Source organism: Daucus carota, chromosome 9, assembly GCF_001625215.2.
Source record: "Daucus carota subsp. sativus chromosome 9, DH1 v3.0, whole genome shotgun sequence".
Classification (NCBI taxonomy): Eukaryota; Viridiplantae; Streptophyta; class Magnoliopsida; order Apiales; family Apiaceae; genus Daucus; species Daucus carota.
In genome coordinates this window covers 42,082,280-42,109,899 of record NC_030389.2, presented here as the reverse complement: position 1 = coordinate 42,109,899, position 27,620 = coordinate 42,082,280, and the positions used below count along the sequence as shown (strand labels likewise).

Below are 27,620 nucleotides of genomic sequence, written 5' to 3'. Positions count from 1 at the left end.
ACACTCTTGTGTTTTCTTTTGGAAGCTCATCTTACCAGTATTAGCCAGCTTTGTGTTGTTAATAAAAGAGTTACTGCTGTGCAGATAATGCAGTCTGCTATGAATGACTTTGCCTGGATAAACTAGACCAGTATAACCATTTGTATAAGAAGTGACCTTTTGGTATGAGTAAATAAATGATTTAAGTAACAGTAGATGAAATGGTTGGAATACTTTTAACATTTTAGTATCTGTTTAGTTCAGTTATTCTGTGCTCTCATGCTCAATTTTCATAATAAAGTGAAATATATTGAAAACCATTTCCTACCTGCATTACTTCCTAGGAGAAATGGAACATAAGACTACCTTCTTCCTAGATCTTTGTCTTGTAATTTGACACCGTAGTAAGTTTCTGAATCCTCAGAAAGCATGTGGATAATCCATGATACCAAAGTTTGCAGGTATTGAGTGAGACTAGAAAATGTTTAGAGTAAAGTCAAACACACAAAATGGAGTTCTTAGAGTAGGTACCTAAGCCCTTCAGACAAAATTAGATGGATACATAAAGGTCCAGGAAGAGCTGTGTTAGGACAAACTGAGGGGTACGTTTTACGTGTTACTATATGCAGAATGCAGAAGTACTGTTACAGAACTATCGTATATAGTTGTCTTTATGAGAAATGGTTATTGTGGGAAACAGTAAACAGTTCATACCTAAGCTTTGGAGAGAACTTGGTTATTTATAATATAGATAAACTAAGACGACTTTAGAGACATGTAATTAAAAGTATGTGCCCGAGTCAAGAGCTCCTTGGATGTTAAGCGAGAGGCACAGAGGGGAAGGTCACATCTTATATGTGCCTATGTTAAGGTTAAGCGCAAGAGACCCAAAGGTGAAGTTTCTCATCCTTCTGCAACAGTTGTCTCGTCCCCTTTTTTCCCCCCTTAATACCGGAGCTGATGATGGACACCCATGGATATTTGCAATTGTGGATGTTAAATGACAATTAAATCAGAGATCAGCATTTTGCATCTACACTATTCTTGAAGAGAGTGAAGAGAACAAGGATTATCACTAAGCTTTCCAGACGTAGCAGTAGCTGCAACTACAAGCCTCCCATCACTCATTTTTGTATGGAACTCTTCTTGGTAGGTACGCTGTATTCTTCTTTGATTACAGTCTCCTATCAATCTTTCCTATCCTAGCAGCCTTAATGAATTCACATTTTAACACGTTTCTGCATTTCTGATCTATTTCATGTGTTTTTGTTTTCTTTGATCCTTCCACCAGCCAGTAGTGTTGTGCAAGTGATTGTGGAGATCTTTTTTATTTTTTTTGACTTGATAGATTTAGTGCCAGAAACTTTTGGTTATACTAATAAATTATTGTTGCTTATGTGAGGCAGCCCATATTTATAAGCTCCTAAACATTTTCAAAATCTGTATTACAGATTAGACCCATCTTAATCTTTGAGACAGGGTTAAAAATAAAGATAATCATAAAGAACTTTAAATGTAGAACTTGATTATTGGCCTTGCTACTTAATTAGTGTCCCTAAGCTTTCTTACTTCAGTTGACACCTGCCCAAATAATGTGGCTTGTAGTTTTGCAGACTGGGAATACAAGTCACAGTTGAGAATATATTCATTACCTTATGCTCAGGGATGCTTTATCATTTACGCAGTATGGGTATATAGAGTGATTTATTACCTACCAGTCATGTCAGTGTCAGGTGGTTGGGCGAGTTTTATCAGGAAAACTCCGTAAGGGTCTAGCTTTTAATGATTTTCGAGGGCTGGAGTCGACATTTGGATAAACAGCAGCTTAATCTGCTCTCTGTTTAGAAATCCTCATTTGGATCCAGCTTCTAATGATGTTAGACTGCTGTGAGTGCCATTTGGATACCCAGCTTGATCTACTGTCTGAAGTGTTTGAAGTGTCTATATGATGTTGGAATTGGAGGTGACAAGTGTGAGTGGAAACATAGGACTGTTTTGTTGTGGACATCTGCTATGGAGAAGTCTAGCCAAGTTTCTGTTTATCAAGAGTTTTCCAATTTTATGTAGCCATATTAGGACAAGTATGGATATTATGGTTATGGTGGAATGAAGAAATTTTGCATCTGGTAGTTTTGGATTTGGATATCTCAGATATCCGAACCAATCCGACCCGACCCGTTGCCATCCTACGTCTAACAATCTACTCCACTATCAACTCGGATTTGAGAGAGAGAAAATTTTGAAACAATTATTGAGGTATCTATTAGTATTTTTGTATTCTAAAATAGCAAACACAAAATAAAGGAGTATCAAAGAACATGTTACATAGATTAATTTCAACCAAATACCGGTAATGTATAATGTTGTGTAAATTGTCTAAATCTCAACGTCATTAAACATGTTGAAAACCAAACATTTCAACATAAAACCAAATAGGTGTTGAATAAAAGCACTCTCCTCTGTTCTTACTCCCACTAGCACTGGCCACTAACCAACAATTACAATATGCTTATCACTAACCTAATCAGCTCTCAGGTTGGTTTGTGTAGTGGGTGAAAATCCAATGTCATGTCAAAATTACCTACCATTTGCATCGGAGTTAGTACCTTTTGTTAGATTAATAGGGGTGGAATGTTGGATTTTAGTTGCCTCCGATTTGACAAATTCAATTCATCAAGTAAATCAAGATATCCGCTATGTTAAATTCCGGACATGGTGTATCATGATATGATTAAGGACGGGAAACCATTTAGCTTTACTTGATGGGTGATGTGATTTTTCGGAATCTTTCTTCTCGACTGATTGTAGTTGAAGCCCGATATAATTATTGTTGCGGATTATTTTATACATGTCATATAAGCGATATAATTATTATTACAGATTTCATACCGTCCATGTTTCATAATACTCCCTCCATTCCATTTTGTATGAGCTGATTTGACTTTCACAGAGATTAAGAAAAATATAGTAAATATAGTTGAAAAATGAGTAAAGTGGTGGGACCTATCAATATTTAATAATAAATTTGAGATAGTGGAGGAAAGTAGTGAGTGTAATAGTGTTTATTTATTAAAAAGAGAGTATAAAATAAACTCTCTCTGTCCCTCTCATTTGTTTACGGTTACTATTTTGGGGTGTCCTCTCATTTCTTTACATTACCATATATAGTAAGTTTTTCTCATCATTACATCCACTATCTTCCCCCACTATCTCATATTTAACAATAAAAACTACTATTACACCCACTACTTTCCTCCACTATCTCAAATCTATTATTAAATATTGATAGGTCCCACCACTTTACCCACTTTTCATCTAAGTTTACTCATTTTTCATACATTGTCTTGGTCTCCGTGTCCCCCTCCAATGTAAACAATTGAGAGGGACGGAGGGAGTAGCTGTAGTAGGTGTAATAGTGAAAAATAATGTTTAAAAATAGTAAGTATTATGAGTTATTTTTTTTGGGACGTCCCAAAAAAGAAATTGAGGTCATGGACGGAGGGAGTAATATTTTGTCGAAATCACTTCTTTTGACGATTAACCGATGCAGATTGTGAATTCAGATTAGCTCTGAATAACTAAATTCGTATCACTTTACTTGTAAATTTGACTCCTTAACTTAACATGTGTAAACTGTAAAGCCATGCATTCCAAACTTCTCCCGAAAGAAATAATAAAATCCAAGTGATTGACAATTTTCAACTTTTAGGTTGTCACGAGGAACAAAGTCGATGTTTATGACAAAAAGTGGGCAACCAAGTGAGCCAACTCAACCTAACAGCACCACCAACTCTATCGTCTTGCACATAATTATATAATTTAAGGGTAAATAGGCTAAATCATCACTGTAATATACTATAATTTTCAGTTGAGTCACCGTTCCAAAAAAATTTTCAGTCAAACACTTAAACAACAGAAATATTTCATATGGATTTCTGCCGTCACTCCAGTTAAAAAATGTAACAGAAGTTTGACGTGGATTGTGAGCTGGCGGGTCGACCCATATTTGACTTACCCAACAAACAAACCCACTTACCATTGATTAAACCCATTTGCCCTCAATCCTCTACATTCTAGCATAATAACCCAGAGTAGTACATGACAAAAATTCAAGAAATTCTTGAATCGTAAAACTGAAATTGCGGAACTCAGGCAAACCAATTTGAAAGTGGTTTCTGAAGATGAATCAAGGATGATTGACACTCATGAAGTCCTTTTTAGTAAAAGTCATGTTGAGAAATCTTGTAAAGTTGGTAGTTTGAGATCAATGTCTTTTGTAGTTCCGTGCATCGAGAATGAAATTTTCGAGCCTAATGGAGTTAATGAAAGAGGAAGGAGATGACAGTTATGGATGATGAAAAGAAGAGGATTGGGTGTGAAAGGTCGAGTATTTCATGAAGATAACAAACGGGGTTGCAGTGCAGGCGGTGGTCGGAATTTATGGAGGTCGTTGGTTGGTGGAGAAAGAGGTGGTCGGAATTTATGAAGCAGCGAATTGAAAGGAGGGGAAGAGATGAACGGAGAAAGGCTGGCGCGGTGGAAAGAAATGGAAGCGGTAGGCGAGGAAAGAGGTGGGTGGACAAAGATGATCGGTGGTGAATGGGAGAAGAAGAGAGAGGCGATAGTGTTAGGTGGGTGAAGTTTTATTATTTTATTTCTGTTAAATAAATAATATATTAGATTTTAGATAGATGATATGGCGTTGAGGTGAACTAGTTGGCTGCTAATGTGTAAAAAGTTAACAGACTTCCGTTAAGTCAATGAAAAATTAACGGCAGTGAAATATTTTTAATGTACAATGATCTAATTGAAAATTATATTGAGGAAAGTAATTCGTCTGAAAACTTTTTTGGGACGGTGATTCAAGTGAAAATTTCAATATATTACGATGATGATTTAGCTATTTAACCCAAACTTAAACTGATGCTTGTCCTCAAGCGTCAACGACACTATACAATAGGCTAAATCATCACTGTAATATACTATAATTTTCAGTTGAGTCACCGTTCCAAAAAAATTTTCAGTCAAACACTTAAACAACAGAAATATTTCATATGGATTTCTGCCGTCACTCCAGTTAAAAAATGTAACAGAAGTTTGACGTGGATTGTGAGCTGGCGGGTCGACCCATATTTGACTTACCCAACAAACAAACCCACTTACCATTGATTAAACCCATTTGCCCTCAATCCTCTACATTCTAGCATAATAACCCAGAGTAGTACATGACAAAAATTCAAGAAATTCTTGAATCGTAAAACTGAAATTGCGGAACTCAGGCAAACCAATTTGAAAGTGGTTTCTGAAGATGAATCAAGGATGATTGACACTCATGAAGTCCTTTTTAGTAAAAGTCATGTTGAGAAATCTTGTAAAGTTGGTAGTTTGAGATCAATGTCTTTTGTAGTTCCGTGCATCGAGAATGAAATTTTCGAGCCTAATGGAGTTAATGAAAGAGGAAGGAGATGACAGTTATGGATGATGAAAAGAAGAGGATTGGGTGTGAAAGGTCGAGTATTTCATGAAGATAACAAACGGGGTTGCAGTGCAGGCGGTGGTCGGAATTTATGGAGGTCGTTGGTTGGTGGAGAAAGAGGTGGTCGGAATTTATGAAGCAGCGAATTGAAAGGAGGGGAAGAGATGAACGGAGAAAGGCTGGCGCGGTGGAAAGAAATGGAAGCGGTAGGCGAGGAAAGAGGTGGGTGGACAAAGATGATCGGTGGTGAATGGGAGAAGAAGAGAGAGGCGATAGTGTTAGGTGGGTGAAGTTTTATTATTTTATTTCTGTTAAATAAATAATATATTAGATTTTAGATAGATGATATGGCGTTGAGGTGAACTAGTTGGCTGCTAATGTGTAAAAAGTTAACAGACTTCCGTTAAGTCAATGAAAAATTAACGGCAGTGAAATATTTTTAATGTACAATGATCTAATTGAAAATTATATTGAGGAAAGTAATTCGTCTGAAAACTTTTTTGGGACGGTGATTCAAGTGAAAATTTCAATATATTACGATGATGATTTAGCTATTTAACCCTATAATTTAATGTAAATAAATGTAACATGTCTCTAACTTTCTTGCCAAAGCCCCTACATGTGTTGCATTTTGGGTCCCTACATTTACCTGTTTTTTTTGACTTTTTCCAGAAGTTTTCTACTCACGAGTACAAGAGGGCACTGTGCTAGCCAGGTTTTTTAAATATATAATAAATAATATAATTTTTAGAAGAAATTTATATTAAATAATAACTTCAATAATTTATAATTATATTCCTTAGTATTATTGTAATGTTTATTTTACAATTTCTTCATAAGAAGTTAAGTAAAAAATGTGAAAATGGATGTACAAAAAATAATAAGTAAATATTTAATTATTAAAAATCAGATTAGGAGATGATTAGTTATTATCTCTATATGAATGATTAAATTGTATAGAAAGATCTGCAAGATCTAGCCGGACTTTTCGGCATCTGGTCTATTTTACTTCTGATTTTTTTTATTATAATTTTTGGAGATTTCTAACATCTGTCTCCACCGCCACCAAATTTTTTTTGTCATGTCTTTCAAATTTAATGTTTTTAGAGTTCTTGGCGAAAAAAAAAATGTTTTTAGAGTTGAGACGTAGCCGACTCCCATTTTTCGTTAACCAATTTTACATTCATAAGACACGAAATACGTAATTTTTATTTTATTTTTTGACAGACTAAATACGTAATTTGATAAAATTATGTTTAGAGTTTTCTATTGGCAAGTGAGGTGAGTACGTGGTGATAGAAACACTTATTTTTTAAATTTCCGATCAACTCAATTAATTTCTGATTAATCCTGGTTCCACAACTCTACCGATTAAGTCCGATTTCCGCTTTTTACAAATGTATAACATGAGAGCAACTAATTTTTCAGTTTTAGAGATGTGATGTCCAAAATTCAGGAAGTGATTAATGTGTCAGAGATCCAAAAGAAGCCGAATTTTTAAAATTTTTCTGAATATGAACGTAAGATGCGTGTAGTTCCTCTCAAGCCTCAACTTGCAGTTGCAGCACTGAGCTGATTACATCTGTGAATATCATATAGTAGATGTTTTTTTTCTGGAATAAATCGTATGAAATTCCTCTACCATCATCGTATTCCAGCTCCATAACATTATTTTCTGTATTGAATAATTTTTTCGTTACAAATTGTGATTTAATAGGATGCATATTCTAAACATATACTCTCGATTATGTGCTCGATAAATTTAAATTAATAATTAATAATTAATAATTTATAGTGATTTATTATAATAAATGTTTAACTTATATTGTTTATTTGACTAATTTTGTATTATAGATAATTTATAAATTTATAAAGTGGTCTGAGTTATCTTGTTTTCATGGGTTTGTTCCCCGGATCAAAAGATTGCCTTGTTTTAGTTAATATTTCATTTACGCATTTTGTTATTAGGTTGTTGGTTTTGGTTTTTTTGTTGTCTAATGATTGCCTTTGTTTAGTTAAATATTTCATTTACGCATTGGTTGCTAGGTTGTTGATTTTGTTTTTTTTGCTGTCTCACCGTTCGTGTAAATTTTGTTATTTTCTCACCGTTTGTATGAGTATAGTGCTTGATTTAGTAATAAAAAGTATTAGGGGATTGCATTCTCAGTCTATAGCTCAAACTGTTTGTGGCAGAACCGAAGGTTGCGAAGCATGTGTATATATCATCTTCAACAAATCATGTGATTTTTATCTTCATTGATTGATCAGTTATTGTTTCTGGACATTGTTTATTTGACGCGACTGTTTACGTAGACATCGTATGCTTTTTTGTTATTGAATTAACTCATTTATCAAAAAAGAAATGCTACGTTCTCAAATTTAGTTGGTAATCTATGATTAGTTCAACTCTTCTTAGTATTTCTGTCTGGACATCAACCATCCAATTAAAATTAATCATGTGTATGTCATATATATAATATTTGTTAATATTAGGAAGAAAGAAAAACGAATCAACCCAGAAGACAGTGACAATGTATATTATGGCAAAATATTTCTATCAAAGGTTATCTGTTTATAGTTTAATTATTCACAAGAGTTCATTTTATATAGGGGATTCCAAGGACCTCTCTTTTGTTTTCTAGATAGGAAGCTACCGATTTCGTATTCCAAATCAAAATATTGAAATCTCAAATGCGATACAGCTTATACTAATAAAGATAAGGAAAAAAATAGACATCTTATTTGAATTGGTGTAAAATAATTTTATATTATAATTGCATTTGGGAGAATATAATTCATATTATTCTAGAAAAGTAGAAGTTAACTTTGCGGTTTTTCTGGTGTGTGCTCATGACTGCTAAGCACCAAATTCTATAAATTTGGTAAATTTTGATTGTCTACTACTCCTTTATAATGGTGGACCCTCCTGCAAATCCACCAACCACACCAATAAAAATCCACCAAAATTATAAAATTTGGTGTTTAACATGTGTTTATGAGCACACACTAGACAAACCTTTAACTTTATAGTGCTAAACTATCTATAAAACAAACTTAATTGTACCAATGCCTTTGTAAACATTAATCTGATTGACTTGTTAAAATCTGTTGACTTAATATTTGGTGAATACAAGACCAAGGAAAATTACACCCTGGCCATCGAAAATTGACCTTGACTCAAGCTGCAACTTTATTGAATGATAAAATTTCATGTTTCACGCGGTCAAGTTTTTGTTTTTACACTGTCGTGCAAAGTGCAAACCAGCTTTGTACCAGAAGAAGGGTTATAAAAAGTTACCTTTCCAGACTCCAGAGGATTATACTAACAGGAAGTTTGACTTTTTATTATTTTATATTTGTTTAAAAATATATATTTTAAAAATAAATAAATATATTCCGTGTGTGTTCCTGTTATATATAAGCAACTTTTGACCACCACCACATTTTAAGAGTTGAATATTTAATTTTTATTTAGTTATTAAAATGAGAAGTGGATGTTAAAAAGATGTATTAATTGTAATAATTTTAAACAGATGTTATAAGAAAGATTTAGAAAGAATGTGTAATTTTATTAAAATAAGAGGGGTGTATTGGATTGGGATTTTAAAGTATTTTTTTGCATTGATGAAATCTGAGGGTATTCGATTGGGATTGTTTGAAATCCATTAAAATATTGAGGTATTCAATTGGGATTTCAAATTATGCTACAAAATCTGGTGGTATTCAATTGGGATTTTAAATTATGCTTTAAAATCCGATGGTATTCAATTGAGATTGTTTAAAATCCATTAAAATCTGATGGTATTCAAATGCTCATGGATTTTTTTTCATTTAATAAAATGATGGATTTTGTGGCATTCTTCAGTGTATTTTAAGTTTTTTGAAATCCCATCAAAATCAATGGGAATTTGAAGCATTGTGCTTAAATCCTATCAACTCTGCGACATTTTATCAAGAATCCGCACAAAATCAAAATCAGACACAATCCATTAAAATCCATAGACTAAAAACAATCCATTAAAATCTCAATCGAATACACCCCTCTAAGTTTAAACAAATATTATAGCTTAAAAGTTATTTTTAGAAAAAATCTAGAAAAAGAAAGTGATTCGCATAAAATAGGACAGGAACTAACATGAAACAGAATTTTTAATTAATAATTGAGCTAAAGCATCTCCAACCATCGAAAACCATTAGCTAAAAGATGAGTTGGCATACTAAAAATAAAAAAATTTAGCCAACAGTTCCAAAAACTCAACTCCAACCATATGTAGTTGTTAGCCAACCTCCTATGAATGGCTAAATTTGTCGAACCTCTACAGGTCTGTAAGAAATCTGTAGAAAGATTGCACATCATTTATTATCATATTGAACTAATATATTCTATTTTAACAATCTAAAATATTAATAATATACTATTTTTAAATTATAACCAACCAATATAGCCAATACCGTTGAAGCAAAATGTTTTACAAGTTCAGCAAATTTTACATAATGTCTTACAGATCTCATTTACCCAACGATTATAGCCAACACAGTTGGAAATACTGAATTTTAGCAAATAGTTGAGTTATATAATCTGAAATATCATCATGTTGGCATGTAAATCCGACCTTGGAGAACCAAAATTGACAACTCGGGTTCTGGAAGGCTAAATATATGACCTGAGCAAAAAAAAAAGGCTAAATATATGGACTGCTATCATGTAAATATTGTATCACGTGTTCTCCGGGGTTTACTAGAGAACATGGAGAAGAAGAAATACAAACAAGTACCTAACAAAATTTTGGTCCGGGCTAAATTCGAAGACCCTGTGTGCTTAGATTCCTAAAACACTATTGCTACTTGCCTGCTTGGGGAATGTTTTTGCCTTTCTAGATGCAATCAACTACATGGCATCAATTATTTTTGGCTCTATCTAGTTTTTTCGTAGCATTCGAAATCATTTCAATGATATTATCCATCCTGAACCGATGTCAAATTCGCTCATACTTTAAAAAACTCAATTCGCACCTCTTATATTTACATTTCAATAACGATACGCACCCTCCTCCGTTAAATCCCGTTAACTTCCGTTAAAATACTCCCTCCGTCTCAATTTACAATAATTTGGTGATCCAAATTTGGATCATTTGGTGATCCAAAATCACCAAATAATCCAAATTTAAGGCGGGATTCAAATCCTATTCCAAGTTTCCAACCATGTGGTCCAAATATAGATTCAAATTCATTCATCCTTATAATATTCATATACTATGATTTTCAATATATTAAAAAATGATTAACTAATTTCATCATTAATTATAATAATACAGTTAAGGACCAGACAAAGATAAAATATTACAAAATAATTTGAAAAAGTTAAAACGGTACATAAGAATAAATTGAAAGTATTAAAATATTACATTAAAATACTAATTCTCTTAGTATATTTTTCCCACAAATGCTCAATTAGTGCATTTCGAAGTTCATGATAGACATATTTATCTTTGATTATTCTGTAGCGATTGATATTGTTGAAATTTTATGTATTAATTAATCGTTGTTTTAATTATATTCTAATTTTAATAAATCTATCGTCAATAACATTAACAAAATCATCAAATAATAAAAATAATAATATTTTAATTTTAAAAAGATTTGGATCAGTGAATAGCAGTGATTCAAATTTGGACTAGTAATATTCACTGATCTAAATTTGAATCACTTTTTAGTTCACTGCTTGAGTGGTTTGGGACAAAATTGCCCCAAATTTAGATTTTTGAGATCACGGTTGGAGATGCTCCGAGTAACTAACTAAACTTTCCCAAAAGATGATGAGAATGCAATAATTCAAAAACTCCCGAAATCTCAACTTTACGAGATTAGATAAAAATCAATGTCATGACTCACATCACAAGCATGGCCCATAAATACGTATAGCTGGCCAATATTACCACATCTCTTTCCCATTCATTTCAACCATGCAACCTAACCGCGTTTGACAATTTAATTCATCCAACCGCTCCTACCACATCACACACACATATCTATCTATCTACCACTATATATTATGCAGTAGCACAAATTCATTTTGTTATTACAACCTCGTTTTCTAACGAATGCTGCTCTGCAACCATGCAGCTTAACAATCTTTGCTTTATATTACCTGCAGATTCTATAGACCAGAAAGATGAAACACTACATGAAGTGAAACAGAGAGACCATTATGCTCAGATTCTTAAGGCTCTGCGAAAATCGATTTACAGGTTTTTTGTGGTAAAATGGGCTAGTTTCTGTGGACCAAGAAAACAGCCCTCTCCTAGTCTGTTTCATGACATGGAGGGGGTTCAGATTTTGGACAAGGTTGGGGCGAATAATCCCAGAACGTTTAGCTTCGCGGAGCTTTACATTGGCACGAAGGGCTTTAGCCCGGACGAGGTTCTTGGAAGTGGAGGCTTTGGGAGGGTGTATAAGGCTGTTTTGCCTAGTGATAACTCAGTTGTTGCTGTCAAGTGTTTGATGCAGAGGGGTGAGCGGTTTGAGAAGACTTTCGCGGCTGAGCTGGTGGCTGTGGCTCATTTACGCCACAGGAATCTTGTGAGCCTGAGAGGCTGGTGTGTTCATGATGATCAGTTGCTGCTTGTTTATGAGTACATGCCTAACAGGAGCCTTGATCGTGTGCTATTTAAGCGACAGGAGAGCGTGGCAACGCCTGTGATCCTCGGGTGGAATAGGAGAGTTAATATCATTGGTGGCCTGGCAACTGCACTTTTTTATTTACATGAGCAATTGGAGACGCAGATCATTCACAGGGATGTGAAGACTAGTAATGTTATGTTGGATTCCAATTTTAACGCGAGGCTTGGGGACTTTGGATTGGCTAGATGGCTAGAGCATGAGCTTGATCACCAAATCAGGACACCGGTGAAGTACCAGGAGTTTCAATTGGCAGACACTACGCGAATTGGAGGCACAATTGGATACTTGCCTCCAGAGAGCTTCCAGAGACGCGGCTCTGCTACCTCAAAATCTGATGTTTTTAGTTTTGGGATTGTTGTGCTGGAGATTGTCTCGGGGAGACGAGCAATGGACCTTGCATTCCAAGATGATCAGATTATTCTGCTGGATTGGATACGAAGGCTTTCTGATGAAGGAATGGTCTTAAAAGCAGGGGATAGTCGCCTTGTGGACGGGTCTTACAAGCTTTCTGACATGGAACGCTTGATTCATCTAGGCCTCCTATGCACACTAAATGATCCACAATCTAGGCCAAACATGAAATGGGTGTTGGAAGTTCTTTCTGACAATCTCTGCACCAAATTGCCAGACCTTCCGTCGTTCAAGCTTCATCGTCTATATATATCTCTATCTTCTTCAAGCAGCAACATGACTACCTCGCGGTCATCCAATGCCACCATCACAACCACTACTACCACTGCTGCCTCGAGCTCATCGACCTTTCTGACAGCCAAGGAAGAGACCATGTACACAACTGCTGAATATGGAAGCACTGATGTCAGCTCCTCTGCTGAATATGAAAAATCTGATGTTAGCCCTTTTACTGATTATGCAAGCACTGACATCAGGTCTGAGGACAACAAGAGTAAACGTCGACTAAATATGTTCCCGGTTATTGAAACTCCAAGGGAAATTAGCTTCAAGGAAATCATTTCTGCTACTAAAAACTTTGCGGATTCCAGAAGGGTAGCTGAAGTAGACTTTGGGACTGCTTATTATGGCATTCTTGACAATAATCACCATGTCTTGGTGAAAAGGCTAGGCATGAAAACGTGTCCTGCACTTCGGGCAAGATTCACTAATGAACTCCAGAATTTGGGGAATTTGCGCCATAGGAACTTAGTACAACTCCGTGGATGGTGCACTGAACAAGGAGAGATGCTAGTTGTCTATGATTACTCCGCGACTCGCCTTTTAAGTCACAATCTACAGCATTACCACCAAAGAAAAGGCCTTCCAATTCTGAAATGGCATCACCGGTACAACATAGTGAAATCACTTGCTTCTGCCATTCATTATCTCCATGAAGAATGGGATGAGCAAGTGATCCACAGAAACATAACCTCATCATCTATTGTTCTCGATGGAGATATGAACCCGAGGCTTGGCAGCTTTGCACTTGCTGAATTCTTGACAAGAAACGAGGAAGGTCACCATGTTGTTGCTGCCAAAAACTATTCTGTTAATGGGATATTTGGCTACATGGCACCAGAGTACATGGAGTTTGGGGAGCCAACCACAATGGCCGATGTTTATAGCTTCGGTGTAGTGGTTCTTGAGGTGGTTAGTGGACAGATGGCTGTGGACTTCAGCCAGCCCGAGGTACTTTTGGTTAAGAGAGTCCAGAAAATCAAGGGAGGGAAAATGCAATACGCGGAGCTTGCAGACTGGAGGATGGATGGAGAGTATGATCACAAGGAACTCGTGAGGATGGCGAAACTTGGCCTGGCCTGCACACACTCTGACCCGAAGCTGAGACCGAGCATCAAGGATATTGTCAGAATACTAGATGGTTGTGATAAGTGCTTCCTTGAGAAAGGGCAGAAGAAGGAGACTAAAGAAGAATGGAAGGAAAACAATTACGCCTCATTAGCGCTGATTAGAAGGATCCAGGCTCTAGGGGTACAGTGATTAGAAAATGTAGTGTTCTTGATTTGTTTGTTGTTGAGGTTTAGTATAGATGTTTATAGTGTGCAGTCAATACTAGGTTCTTGTAAGTAAAGAGTAATGAAATTCGATGTCTCCTAATGGCCTTTGTTCTCTGTTAGTAGCTTGATCACTGGATTCTTTATCTTCACTTGATCAAAACAAAGAGGAATTCTCTGAAGCTGAACTGCAGAGTTCTGTTCGGACACATTCTTCTGCATATCAGATCAAATCAAATGGATTAAAATATGCGCACTTAAATGAAAAGAAGGCTAGCATTTAAATTAAAAATGCGCTTATGTTTGATGATGGTTCTCTTGTTTAACATTTACCATTTCTTTCAAGGAACAGAAAAACATCTTTTATAGCTTGCATTTTTGCAATAAAAAAGGGTGATAATAATTAAATGACCTGAAGATGCATGTTTATCAGAATAAGATGAGAGTTTTTAGGCAAAAGGGTAAATGCAGAAACTACTGGAGAAGAAATTGAAGGTTCGCGGATCCAGTAATATATAAAATGACGATCATCAACCCCTCTGCAGGTTTGGCATTGGTAATATTAAAATATTAATTATTTAATTGTTCTGGACCAAGTGCCTCGCAGTGCACCACAGATCCCGCTGGTAATCTGAGTCAACTCCATAAATAGATCAAACTTAAACAAAATTATTGCACATAAACAAAGCAATGTCCATTTCCCTACAGAATTTCTCTCTGCCTCTTCTGTGGATGATCATAATCTTATTTCTCACTGTTGTTGTAACAAAATGGATGAGCTCAAAGTCATGTGGAACATCTCTGAGGATGCCGCCTGGGCCATGGAAGCTTCCTGTTATAGGAAACTTGCACCAGCTAATAGGAGTCTCAATGTACCATCACAAATTCACAAGTTTAGCCAAAAGACATGGACCTATTGTGCACCTACAAATTGGTGAACTATGTGTTGTTCTGATCTCATCTCCTGAGCTGGCAGAACATGTTCTGAGGACAAATGAACTCAACTTCGCGCAAAGGCCTCAACTTCTTGATCAAGACCTTATTCCATATCAAGGTTCGAGCCTGATTTTCTCTCCTTACAATGAATATTGGAAGCACATTCGCAGAATTACCATGTCTGATCTCTTAGGCGTGAAGCGCATGCAGACATTTAGTTTTGTAAGAGAAGCAGAGGTGGGGAGCCTTGTTGAAACTATTTATAGAGTTGCTGCAGATGGATCAGTTAATCTGAGTGACCAATTTTATACGTTGTCAAACAACATCATTACTAGATCAGTTCTTGGTAACAAGTCTTTTCACCAAGAGGAGTTTAGGAACGCGCTTAATGAGATGACTAGGCTGACGGGTAAAGTTGGGCTTCATGATTTGTTTCCTTCGTGTAAGTTTCTGCATTTTGTTACTTGGAAAAGGGTAGCACTTAGGAGAGTCTTTAGAAGACTTGACAAAGTTCTTGATGCCATTATTGATGAACACAAGGCAGTGGACCATTCGCGATCAAAGGAGAAAGATCTACTTGATTTGCTGCTAAATGTTTATGGTAAAGATGTAACTTCATCTGGGCTAACAATTGACAACATCAAAAATTACGTTTTGGTATGTGCTCTTTGGTTCTTTCTGTCTTTGTTCTAAATTTATGTAATAAGTTGTAGTATTTCATCAAAGGCGGTTAATTTTGCAGGATGTTTTTGCTGGAGGAAGTAAGCCAACAAGAGCAATCCTAGAATGGGCAATGTCGGAACTTTTAAGGAATCCAAGAATCATGGAAAAGGCACAAGCTGAAGTAAGAAGTAGTGTTCAAGGGAAGAGTGAAGTGGACAAGGTAGACTTACAAAGTCTTCCTTATTTGAACTCAGTTATCAAGGAAACATTTCGACTACACATGCCAGGGCCTTTAATACCCAGAGAGGCGAGGGAAGATTGCAAAATTAGTGGCTATGATATACCAAAGAAGGCCCGGATCTTTGTTAATCAATGGGCAATGAGCAGAGACCCTAAGTACTGGAACGATGCTGAGAGCTTCGAGCCAGAAAGATTTTTAATGTCTTCTACTAATAACAACATTCATGGCATGGAGTATATTCCTTTTGGAGCAGGCAGAAGAATTTGTCCAGGCCAAAATTTTGCTTTGGCATTCATTAGGCTTGCACTTTTTCAGCTATTGTTTCACTTTGACTGGAAACTTCCTAATGGCCTTGATCCTCTGGAACTCGACATGAGTGAGTCTTATGACATCACAACGAGAAGAAAGACGGATTTGTATGCTGTTGCAATTCCACTACATGGTACAGTTATGCCAGATAGCAATACATCTTGCATTTAAGAACTTCATTTGTAACAATGTAGTTTCTTTATTTACTATTAATGCTTATCTTCCCTGTAGTTTACTTGCTAGTAGGTAAGGGTTGAAACATATGAACCGATTAGAATATGCATTGAGATGTTCAAACTGCAACATCAGGCTGACTGTATAGGGTCTCAGAACCCTTAGATCTTTGTTTTCTATCTACATTTCAATGGTCCAGTTGATGTAATGTGGATGCATGTTTAATAAAACAAAAGAGTTGGTGTTTTTGAGGCCGATCGCATCTTATAATTGTCATTACAAGGTACTATTAAATTATCACAAGTTGTATTATCTAGTTCATTGTTTAGACTTGGGACACATGACAGAAACATTTGTTAAGTTCAGATGACTAGAGGAACTTACAGAGGTTTGATTTGGTATGACTACATGCCTACAAATTATAATCTGTAAAGTCTGGTAAATCAAAATTTAGCAATGTTTCTTTTACTGCAATATTTCTTCCTATCACTGCTCCTTGTCATCTTGTTTCTGGTTTTCACCGTTTTGAAACAATTGGGGAGATCAAAACTCCGCGGCCCTATTCTGACACTTCCACCAGGACCATGGAAGTTGCCTGTTATCGGCAGTCTGCATCACCTGATAGGCTGGTCCAACCTTTTGCATAAAACATTCGCGGACCTGGCCTTGAAATATGGAATGCCCATCATGCATCTTCAACTTGGTAAGCTATCTTTCGTGATCATCTCATCACCAGAAATAGCAGAAGAGGTTCTGAGGACTAAGGAAGTCAATTTCGCCCAACGCTTTCAGCTTATTGATGCAGAAAGTCAGCCTTATCCTGATTGCAGTTTGATATTTGCTCCATACAATGATTACTACAAGCACATTAAGAGAATTTCAGTGACGGATCTTTTCAGCAGCACGCGTGTTAAGTCATTTAAATCCCTGAGAGAAGAGGAGGTAGGGAATCTTGTGGAGGGCATACAAGATCAAGAATCCTCCATGCCCTTTAATATCAGTGAGAGCTTTTCTTTGTTAATAAGCAACATTGTAACTAGATCAGTCCTTGGTCACAGGTCTGATTATCTAGAGGAATTCAAGTCATGCCTTAGGGATGTAATTAGTTCTACTAAAAGTTTCGGTCCAGATGATTTATTCCCATTTCTCAAATTTCTTAGTTTTGTTAGTGGGAGAAAACGTACGATGAAGAAAGTCTTTAAACGAATGGACAGTGTTCTCAGTGCTATTATTGATGAGCACGAAACAAGAACGACAGCCTTAGACACTATCTGCGACGACAAGGCAAAAGATGAAGATTTACTTGATGTGCTCCTTGCTATTCAGGGGAGTGATCAGGCTACACTCACACATGACCACATCAAAAATCTCATTCTGGTACACAATGCTCTGATCAACTAACATTTTTGTTCTAATCAAGTTTCCAAAATTGGGGTGTTGGCCCCAAATGTCACTATTTAGCAGCAAAAGACCTTTATTGTCATTTTCTGAAAAAATGGCTTTAACTGTCATTTCAAATCGCAACTTCGTGTTGTGTTTATAAAAACACAACTTGAAGTCGTGTTTTCCTCAGAAAAATCAAAAAAGACAACTCCAAGTCGTGTCTTGAAGTGACAATTAAGGTCATTTTTTCAGAAAATGACATTGAGGTCCATTTGGCTTAAAATAGTGACTTTTGGGGACCTTTTCTCCCAAAATTGTTAATGATTCTTTTGAAATGCAATCATGTTTTTCAGGATATATTTGCAGCAGGGAGTATGGCTGTTCAATCAATCTTGGAATGGGCCATGGCGGAAATGCTGAGAAATCCAAGAATCATGGAGAAGGCACAAGCTGAAGTCCGAAATGCAGTTCTTGGAAAGGTGAAATTTGTGGAAGAGGATATACAGAACCTTCCTTACTTGAACTCAATTATCAAAGAAACCATGAGATTGCACATTTCTACGCCATTACTACCAAGGGAATCGCGAAAAACCTGTGAAATTAATGGATTTCTTATACCAGCAGAAACAAAGATCATAGTCAACATATGGGCTATGTTCAGAGATCCTAAATACTGGAGCCACCCTGAATGCTTTGAACCCGAAAGGTTTATGATATCTTCTACGACTGGCATGGAATATATCCCTTTCGGAGCTGGTAGAAGAAAATGTCCTGGAGGAGATTTTGGTGAAAAAATTATTCAGCTTGCACTGGCTAAATTGTTGTGTCATTTCAACTGGAAACTTCCCCAGGGTGTTAAACCTGAAGAACTCGACATGAATGAGGTCTCTGATTTAACTGCAAGAAGAAAGAAGGATTTATATGTTGTCGCGGTCCATGTTTGACAACTCATGCATCCTATGTCAGTACCTCTTCTTCCAGGAAATGGTGGAAAAACTTCTTTTGTATGCTGTTGAAAGCTCTGTAAAACAAGTTCTAGTTTCTATAAGATAGAAGCTGGAACCGCCTAATTTTCGCAATCTCCACAATCAACCAATTCTCTCAAAGTCAAAACCTCAAGATATTAGGAGAAGTCCGTTAATTGGAAACGTACTTGGCTAGAATCAGCCTGTGGCCAGTAGGCATTACTTTACCAATAATGATGATTCAGTTCTGCATTGATCTTTGTTCATATTAATCAAAATTATTGTTTAAATGGGTAATGGATCAAAATTTGTAATTATTACATTTCTAATAAGTTATAAATTATCCGTAATACAAAATTATTCAAACGTATAAATTATAAGTCATTATTTGAGGCTCAGACAAACGTGTTTTATAACGAGATTAAAAAGAGACGGAATTGTTACAAGAAACACATCTAAATCTTGAAATAAGAGAGAGCATCTTTCCCAAAGATGTTATTCATCTGGCAGCAGAGGAGATAATCTTTCACAGTTGTTTTTCCATATTTGGGAGGATTATCATCTGACAACAACTCTTGAATAGGTTGATACCTCTTCAAGGTAGGGTTCAGACCTGTGTAAAATATGCATGCTACTGATATTCTGGGACCCACGTGCTTCGCAATCACTCTGTGCTCTGCACTTATGAACCTGTCATTTGTTATAAGCTGCAAATAAGAAGAAACAACTCAGATTATAATCCTGGCATATGAAATCTCAAATCGATCACGTCTCTTGGTTCATTGGTATCTCTCTGGCTCTCGTTACAGGATGTTGAGGGTTCGAACCTTCTCAAAAGGTTATCAAAAAAACAACAACAAATGCATAAACTTTAATATGAAAATACTTGCCTGTAAAAGATCTCCAATGTTGACCAGCAAAGCTCCGGGACAAGGAGGAACATCAAACCACTGATTGTTGTGAACAAATTGAAGGCCTCCGGTGAGGTCTTGCAAAAGCACTGTGATGAAGGTAGGATCAGAATGCCTGGATGTTCCCAGTGTCAGCTCTGGCTCAGGACACCCCGGATAATAGTGGCCAAGTATGTTTAAGCCCTCACCGCAACCAAGCTCAATAAGCCGCTCTTTAGGTAGCCCAAGAGCCTCTGACAACAATTCAAGAACTGAGCAACCCAACTTCTGCACTTCCTTTATGAACTGCAACAGGATATCTCTGCTCAAAATTTTAGTCAATTTTCAAAAAACTTTCGTAAACTAACAGAAGCAAATAGATAAATAAACAAGCTCAGACAAACCTGCAAATTTCAGGCAATTCCTCGGGTTTTGGAAGAGAAGGAGCCACCGGAACATTAAAGGTATCTCTCCAGTTTGTTGTAGAAGATCTGTAGAGATTGAAGTTACAGTTGTAAACGAGCTTTCGCCATGAAATAGGCTTGCGTGTGTACCACATTTTCTTCTCATCAAAATCTTGCTCATGAAAGTTTCGGACCCCTGTCAGCATGTCCTCCAAGACATCAAGTGGAATCCCATGATTCACCACCTGGAAAAAACCCCATTTCTCAGATGCATCTCCAACTTCTTGAATGATCTCTTTACGACGGACTGGATCATCATGAATGCCAGTAAGATCTATGACTGGTGCATGGACTTTGGGAGTACCTTCTGAAACCGGCAAGATACCTGTATCATCTGTTGCTGGTTCTACAAAAATACGAGGGATCTTGGCGATTCCAGCATCAACAAGGCCTTTGACTCCGGCTTTCGTGTCATCAAACGCCTTCAATTCACTTCCCCTGTCATAACTTTTGGATATGTTAGACAACATTGTTGTTTAGAGCAGTTCTACCTCAAAAATGAAAGTTCATTTGGGAGTTCCAGTGGAATAACTTGAGTTGACTTACATGTAATAGACTAATGGCTGTCTCTTTCAAACTGATATAATATTGGCCCCCTTGTGAATTTTTTGAAGTTTCTGACCTGTGTCTCATGTGGCACACTGTCATGGTCATAGAAATCAACGATCGGAACTAATCAGTTGACCTATCTATCGAATCAGTATTTATCGAAATTTTTTGGATCAAATATGGGATTTTTAGTAAAATCAGAGTATATTTGATAAATCTGTGAAACTTTTTTGAAGGATTAATCGGAGATTTTCAGAACATTGCACACCAAATACAATTGCTCAACTAGACAACCAAGGAGAATTTCATTTTTGTCAAAGTTTACATAATAATTCAAAACTGCATCCAGTTTTTCTCAAGTTTTGGCTAGATTCTTTAAACAATACTCACAAGTGTGTCCACAATCCACATTATGCAGAGTAAAAGAATTCTTTTTAACATACCTTACACTGGTATAATAGAAGCTAGTCCCAAGTTTAGATGTGATTTAACAATGAATAAAACCGCTATTTCTACAGTTGGCAACTGGCCTGGGTTAATCATTTAATAAACCATTGAACAAGAGAGACACAACATATGATGATATAGAATGATAAACATCTATTTCTGGGTCACAAACATATTATGTTTTAGCTTATATCACTCATCATCCACTCCATTTGTGGCAGACTGCTCTGTAAAGGAGACAAATCAGCATCACTTGAAATTGGCCTCGGCCTCGGCCTCTTTTTCAGTGCACCAGCCTGCAATCTCACGCCAATTGGAGAAACTGGACTTTCATTTGTTGTCAAGCAGCTGTCAACAGAGCAGTCACCAATTCTAGCATGCATATTGGTCAAATTTTTTCTTTCTAGAGTTGCAGCCACGTCAGACAGTGAAGAAACTGTCATCACTTGCTGACAATCATTTGCAACCTTGATAGCCAGTTCAGAAAGCTCTTCCCTGGCAGCTTCAAGCCCCACAGAGGCCAGAGTCTGGTCGTTGAGGGCCTTGCAAGCTTTCTCAAGAATTGACTGCAAGTATTTCCCTTGTGCTTCGATTCGTAGCTGAAGTCTGTGCTGCACCTAGTTTAGTAGAGAGATGAGGATTATATTAATACTTCAGAGCATGACTCGTTTTCTGGAAATGAGCAGTATTAGAGCTCTTGTACAATATATTCATCCAATTTTCTAAAATGTGCCAGGCAGATCTTGGTGGTGAAAGGAGCTTTAATTGGCTAAGCAGTTTGGCAGGCCGAGTCTTAGCCTCTTAGGTGGACGCTTTCTGCGTCAGGAACTTTTCTTTATCTTATTCTTATTAGCAAAAATGTATATCTCACTTGGACATAATAAAACAATCCAGAGGATACTTGTACACTAATCTAGCAAGTTCAGATTTAAGTTTCGAGCATCTTGACAATCCTTCTGGCATGTGTCCTATAAATTGGTACTAAATTTAGTTGTGTGCTGAGGACCTTGGCATATGTCTAGAGGTGAGATCTCCCATGGCATCTTTTTGGCTATTTGATGTTCAATTTTCTCTTCCATCTAACTTTCTGGACTGGACATTTAGGACTTACATAAAAAATGAAAAGTCATTATACTTTGAACCTCTATAGTTTCACACAGTTGCAAGATGCAAGTTGCTTGCTCATTTTTGTTTGTATCTGCCTATCTGGAGGTTGCAGTCACGGGCAGTCACGGACTCCACAACCATTTTCTTTCTACAGTATACCACTAATTGCAGCATTTTCCTGTCCATTTATCCTTTACCCAGTAAACAAAAATGTGGATCTCATAACTACTTAATAGTTAATACTAACCCCTATATCAACCACCTATTTTCAATGCATCCTATTTGCATGTTCTATCCCTCACTCATTTTATAGGACATGTAATAACAACTAAATCAGAGTCCACAAAATTTTCTGAAATATGGTGTATTGTCAATCTACGCATATGATGGTTCAAAGGCATAATATCTTATGCAAGGAATTAGATGTACCAAATACCAAGTATGGAAAAACGGGGAAACTAACCTCAAGCTGCTCATGCAGCCGTTTCTGAACTTCCATTTGAACTCGCAAAGCCTCGGTAACATGGTAGCCACTGTTACACAAGTTAAATCAAGTTATTTGGCAAGCATATAGTCATATACTCATGCCACAACAAATTTGGGAAATATATGTGTCATACTCATTCAGATTTTGTGCCGCTATTCTTGACGATGCTGATGTGGATAAATCTGTGTCGTGGCTCTCTGCGATACATGATGCTGGAATCCCAATTATACATTAGTAATTTTTGAAAATTACAAAGAGTTTACTTTGTAAGAGACATTTTGTTCTTGTTTAGCAGTGTTCTATTAGCTTATGATATACTACCACACACTTCTTTCAGCAATGTCTAATTCATGACAATGCAAAAAGGCATTTCAGAATTACATTACTATAGCAGTTTGGCTTGTCTTCTTTTCACAAACAAGCACTTAATTTTCAGAAAAAGGTTTACAAATACATACTTTTTCTAGAGATAAAGGCTTATTTCTGAATAAAATAAGGTAAGCCAAACACTTGTATGTGATGCACCATTAAATCAGGTATGGCCACTTTTCTATCAAATATCAAGTTATCGCTATGCAGTTCCCATTTTTTAAACAAAAACTTGTAAATACCATCTTTAGAATTCTCGGCTAACTCCTTGCATGATTGCTTTCCCAACCGGTATTTCTGAAATAACAAGATGAAGGATGAGATACTAATTTTTCATACTGGATTTATCCTATGCAGAGCAGTAGAGTGCATTTAGAAAGTTGGATAGCAATGAGAGATCAGTGGAATATTGTGTGAGAATCGCAGCTTTTATTATCATAAAGATTTTTGAAACCGTAGGAAGGCCATAATCAGAAATTAAATTATATCTGTAGACTATAGAGAAATTTGAAAGCCATGTTCAGCCCTTTTATTCTCATTATTACGAGTTTTAGGTTTACTAGATACTATTTTGATATATAAGAATGCATGCTAAAATTTTAAAATTTTAAGCTAATTCTTTTTTCAATTAAGGTGTTTTTATTTTTGTGAATTAAACGAGGAAATAGTCAAAATATAAAACATAACATAACTATAGACCTGAAGATGCGACTTTAAATGATAAAGGGTGAGGCCTTTGACCCCCATTGTTCTCAAAATGGTCTTCGGCGTTGCTTCTGTAATAAAAACCAGTGTATTGCAGATCGTGTTAGTCCACATATTCAACATTAATGCGCAGAATAATATACGGAATAACTTAATGCCAGGGGCAAAAACGGTTGACTGAACAAAATCATAAGTTAAAATATGTAAGAATATAAAAGCTAAGGTACACTGCACTGCCTGATTTAAAGGCAATACAGAAATTGCTACAGTTGCATTCAATACTAGCACTACAATTGCTTTATTAGAACTTTAGTGCAGATAGATATTTCCATGACAGCTGTTTTCATCAGAGTACATGCTGGTCAATTCGAAGTGCAGTTGAATTTCTAATTAGGTTAACAAAACTAAGAAGCAAGGATTCTGGAAAAAGATATGATAAGTACACAATAATACAAAACATATATAATTGAACATGCAACTTCCAATATATGTATATGTATGTATGTATGTACGTATGTATCAGGCTATCGGCTGTTATTAGCTGGTATCTTCGTTCTAGCAATAGTTCCGAGTTCATAATAATTTTTGTTCAAACCTTCAATTTCAGGAAACAGCTATATAGGCTAGTAGTTAGAAGTTCCAGATAAAATAACCTATGTTGCCCTTTTATGTGCAGGAGCAACTGTTTAAGAAAACAAGCATAAATATATTCATCAAAAGCAACTCTTTAAGAAAAAACCTGCATGAAACTTAATGGTTGGCAAATCAGAAACCTCGAAGAATCTTATAATAAAGTCTGAAAATTTACTAAACATTTTAACCTAATACTCTAATAACTTGGTATGAAATTTTTATCTAACAGAAGCAAGTCCGGCTTACCTTTGCGCAGACCAGACTAGTCATATCATACACATCCTGCTTCAGTACTTCTGAGATTCATTAAAAGTGAGCTCAAAGTCCGAGCATATACTAGTAAACCCACACTTCATAACTGATTTAACATTAAGGACCTAGCTCACGGCAAAAACCCTTTGCTAGGAGTACAATAAAACAAGGAGTAAATAAGAGTCTTCAGATCTAGACAAGTCAAGCCCTCTCCTAAAGACTTTCAATTGGAAAAGGACTGTCTTGCTCTAGGAAGCACGGAATCTTCAAAATGGGTGCCATATGCGCGTCCTGCCTTGGCGACTTGGCTGAGTACGTGTCCGACTAGCCATGTGATGTCTCGACACGCATACAGCAGTGGACTCGCCTTCGACACGAGAGCGACATGGCCACAGACTCAGCGCACCTTCAAAAGGCCCAATAACCTGGCTTTTTAAGGCCTGATAACCTGCTTTTACGGCCGAGGACCTGCTATCACAGCCTCTCTCATCTAGGAAGATGAGCATTTTTTTAGGAATGAAAAAGCATCAAAATGAATCTTATGTTTGATTACCACTTATTGTAAAAGACAGTTTCATTACTGTTATAAAGGAAGTTGTTTGATGTTTGACATATATAATTCATATTTTATCATTACTTTTTTTCCCTGAGTCCCGTATCCAAGAATCTTTAATAATTGGCGAATCCCCGTATCCGAGTCCTGTACCCCCATATCCCTTTATCCGAGTCCGTGCTTCCTAGGTTTTGGTCGAAGTTTACTCAACATAGTCTTAGACTCGTATTACTGTGCAAGTTTACTTCTTGAGTGTATTCGCAATATGGAAGGCTATTCAACTGTTACTGACATTCCATGAATTACCCCTATCTATGAATGAAGAAATATACTATCAACAAAAAGGGGGTGTTTGAATTGTTGAAGATAATTGGTAATGAGTAATGGAAATGAAGTGGATTAGAAAGGGGGAACGGAATTAAGGCCATGTTTAGTAAGTTCCATCTAAATTTTCAGAATACTATTGCATACTATCAACAGAAACGGGTTGTTAGTATCTTCGATGGGATTGGGAACAATAACATGAGTTTCCCATTCTAACCTGTTAAATCTTGAAGTAAACAGATTCAAAATATCTCCAACCAAATATCCCTCCTGTTAAATGGAAATAACAATCTAGCAACTAGTCTTGTTACAACAAGCACATAAATATACATTCATCAACTAATCTATTTCAAGAACATTGATTAAACAAACACAAACACACACAACATGACAAATTGACAATAGTAAAAGTGGAGAGGGGGGAGAGGGAGAGGGAGGGAGGGAGAGAGAGAGAGAGAGAGAGAGAGGGAGCGAGAGAGAGAGAGAGAGAGAGAGACTAACTATCAGGGCCACCAAGTTGAGAAACAGCATCAACAAATCTATCATGGAGCTCCGAAGTCCATCTGAGTCTTGGCTTAGGATCCGTGGTCAACACCAGGCGTGGGTCTCCACCAACAACTACATTGGACCCATCTAATGACCCATGAAACTCTCCATCCCCATCCATTTCAGAGAGTGAATGAATAGCAGAGTACATCTTCTTTCTTGTTGCCGGAAAATTATACTTTCTTGATTTTCCGGCAAGGTGACCAATAAAGTGAGAAGGGTTGAAAAGTGATGTTAAAAAGGTGGAGTAGAAAATGTGTTTGTGTAAGAAACAGACAGCTCTGTGGTGTTGCTGACTGTGTCTATGACTGTACTGCCTTCACAAATTTATCGATTTTGCGTAAAGATGTACTCACTCTGTCATATTTTATTTACCGTTTATAATATGAGATAAATTATTAATTTATGACTAATTTGTCAGATTAAATATAATCATATGTTAGAGAATGGCCCTTTGATCCTGGAAAGGGCCATTCTCTAACATCATATTCATGAGTATTTTAATACAGTGAAATTATATTTAGGGGCCGTTTGAGTGAGCTTAAAATAAATACTTCTTGCTTAAAATAAATAAGTGGAGTAGAAGTTAGAAGCAGGATAAGACTTATAAGTGATTAAAGTGTTTAGGAAATAAGTAGAAACTCTGAAACAAAAGCTAGCATTCCTAACTTTTTATAAGTGCTTCTTGACTTATTACACAAACGCTACAAATAAGTGCTCATAACTTATGATCCAGAAGCTGGACTTATAAGTCTCAAACAAACACCCACTTAATACTAATGTATAAAGATATTAACAACTAAAAGTATGTGGTGATAAACATGATTTTGGGGCCATTTAATACTGATATTTGAGGTCATTTTTTTCAAACTCTGTTATTTTGAACATTATTCCAAGAATATTTGAGATTTGAGGTTATTTTCCCAAAAACTGCTGGACAATGCATATGCTTTCACTGATATTTCTCTTCCTAGCAATCAAATCACATACAAAGTGATACAGAACAATTGAAACGATATATTCCAAATCGAATTTCACTGTATTTTTAACAGATTTGTTTTAAATCGAAACGGCCGAACAAGATGAATATATGGTGGAAAGTTCTTGGCAACTACCAAGACCAAAGTCCCACCCAAGCAACACCAATGGTTTGGCAACAGAGGTTGTACTGTCTTCTGTAGAGGTGGCAATCGTTTCGTTTTGTATATTTTTGTTTTGTGTATTTTCGTGTTTCGTATACTCGGTGAAATCCGTATCCGCCTGTTATTAATTCGTGTACCTAATTTGAAACCCGTATCCGATCCGAAACGTTTCGTGTATATTTCTTGTACTTTTCGTTTATATTATATATAAAAATATCAATAGAATTTTAATCAAAAATTAGTTTTATTATATATTTTTCTGTATAATTTTACTAAATATGAATGATATATTTATGCTTGCATACAACTCTCTACAAATTTGTTAATGTATCTCTAATATATATCTATATATACATATAAATATATATATTTTACACAATT

At 36.2% G+C, this 27,620-nt stretch overlaps 5 protein-coding genes across 5 annotated transcripts; 3 read left to right on the top strand and 2 right to left on the bottom strand.

The window, feature by feature from the left end:
• Positions 1–11,410: 11,410 nt before the first annotated feature.
• On the top strand, positions 11,411–14,228 carry LOC108200205 (receptor like protein kinase S.2). Its single transcript, XM_017368272.2, has one exon. It carries the CDS (start codon positions 11,573–11,575, stop codon positions 14,084–14,086), a length of 2,514 nt encoding a protein of 837 aa, XP_017223761.1. The 5' UTR covers positions 11,411–11,572; the 3' UTR covers positions 14,087–14,228.
• A 493-nt stretch (positions 14,229–14,721) lies between these two features.
• Positions 14,722–19,061, top strand: LOC108201661 (desmethyl-deoxy-podophyllotoxin synthase). Its single transcript, XM_017369949.2, has 3 exons — positions 14,722–15,693; positions 15,779–17,800; positions 18,160–19,061. Exons 1-2 carry the CDS (start codon positions 14,791–14,793, stop codon positions 16,418–16,420), a joined length of 1,545 nt encoding a protein of 514 aa, XP_017225438.2. The 5' UTR covers positions 14,722–14,790; the 3' UTR covers positions 16,421–17,800; positions 18,160–19,061.
• Positions 16,880–18,750, top strand: LOC108202252 (cytochrome P450 71D6). The gene is made up of 2 exons (XM_017370643.2): positions 16,880–17,800; positions 18,160–18,750. Exons 1-2 carry the CDS (start codon positions 16,880–16,882, stop codon positions 18,748–18,750), a joined length of 1,512 nt encoding a protein of 503 aa, XP_017226132.1.
• Positions 19,062–19,128: 67 nt separating the features above from the next.
• On the bottom strand, positions 19,129–20,664 carry LOC108202966 (1-aminocyclopropane-1-carboxylate oxidase homolog 1). The gene is made up of 3 exons (XM_017371615.2): positions 20,066–20,664; positions 19,662–19,983; positions 19,129–19,478 (listed from the first exon to the last, which is right to left on the bottom strand). Exons 1-3 carry the CDS (start codon positions 20,593–20,595, stop codon positions 19,227–19,229), a joined length of 1,104 nt encoding a protein of 367 aa, XP_017227104.1. The 5' UTR covers positions 20,596–20,664; the 3' UTR covers positions 19,129–19,226.
• A 475-nt stretch (positions 20,665–21,139) lies between these two features.
• LOC108202967 (protein PHR1-LIKE 3) lies at positions 21,140–26,419 on the bottom strand. Its single transcript, XM_017371617.2, has 6 exons — positions 26,053–26,419; positions 23,784–23,860; positions 23,327–23,381; positions 22,849–22,927; positions 22,692–22,761; positions 21,140–21,738 (listed from the first exon to the last, which is right to left on the bottom strand). The coding sequence occupies exons 1-6, from the start codon at positions 26,246–26,248 to the stop codon at positions 21,304–21,306; spliced, it is 912 nt and encodes a 303-aa protein (XP_017227106.1). The 5' UTR covers positions 26,249–26,419; the 3' UTR covers positions 21,140–21,303.
• Positions 26,420–27,620: the final 1,201 nt, after the last annotated feature.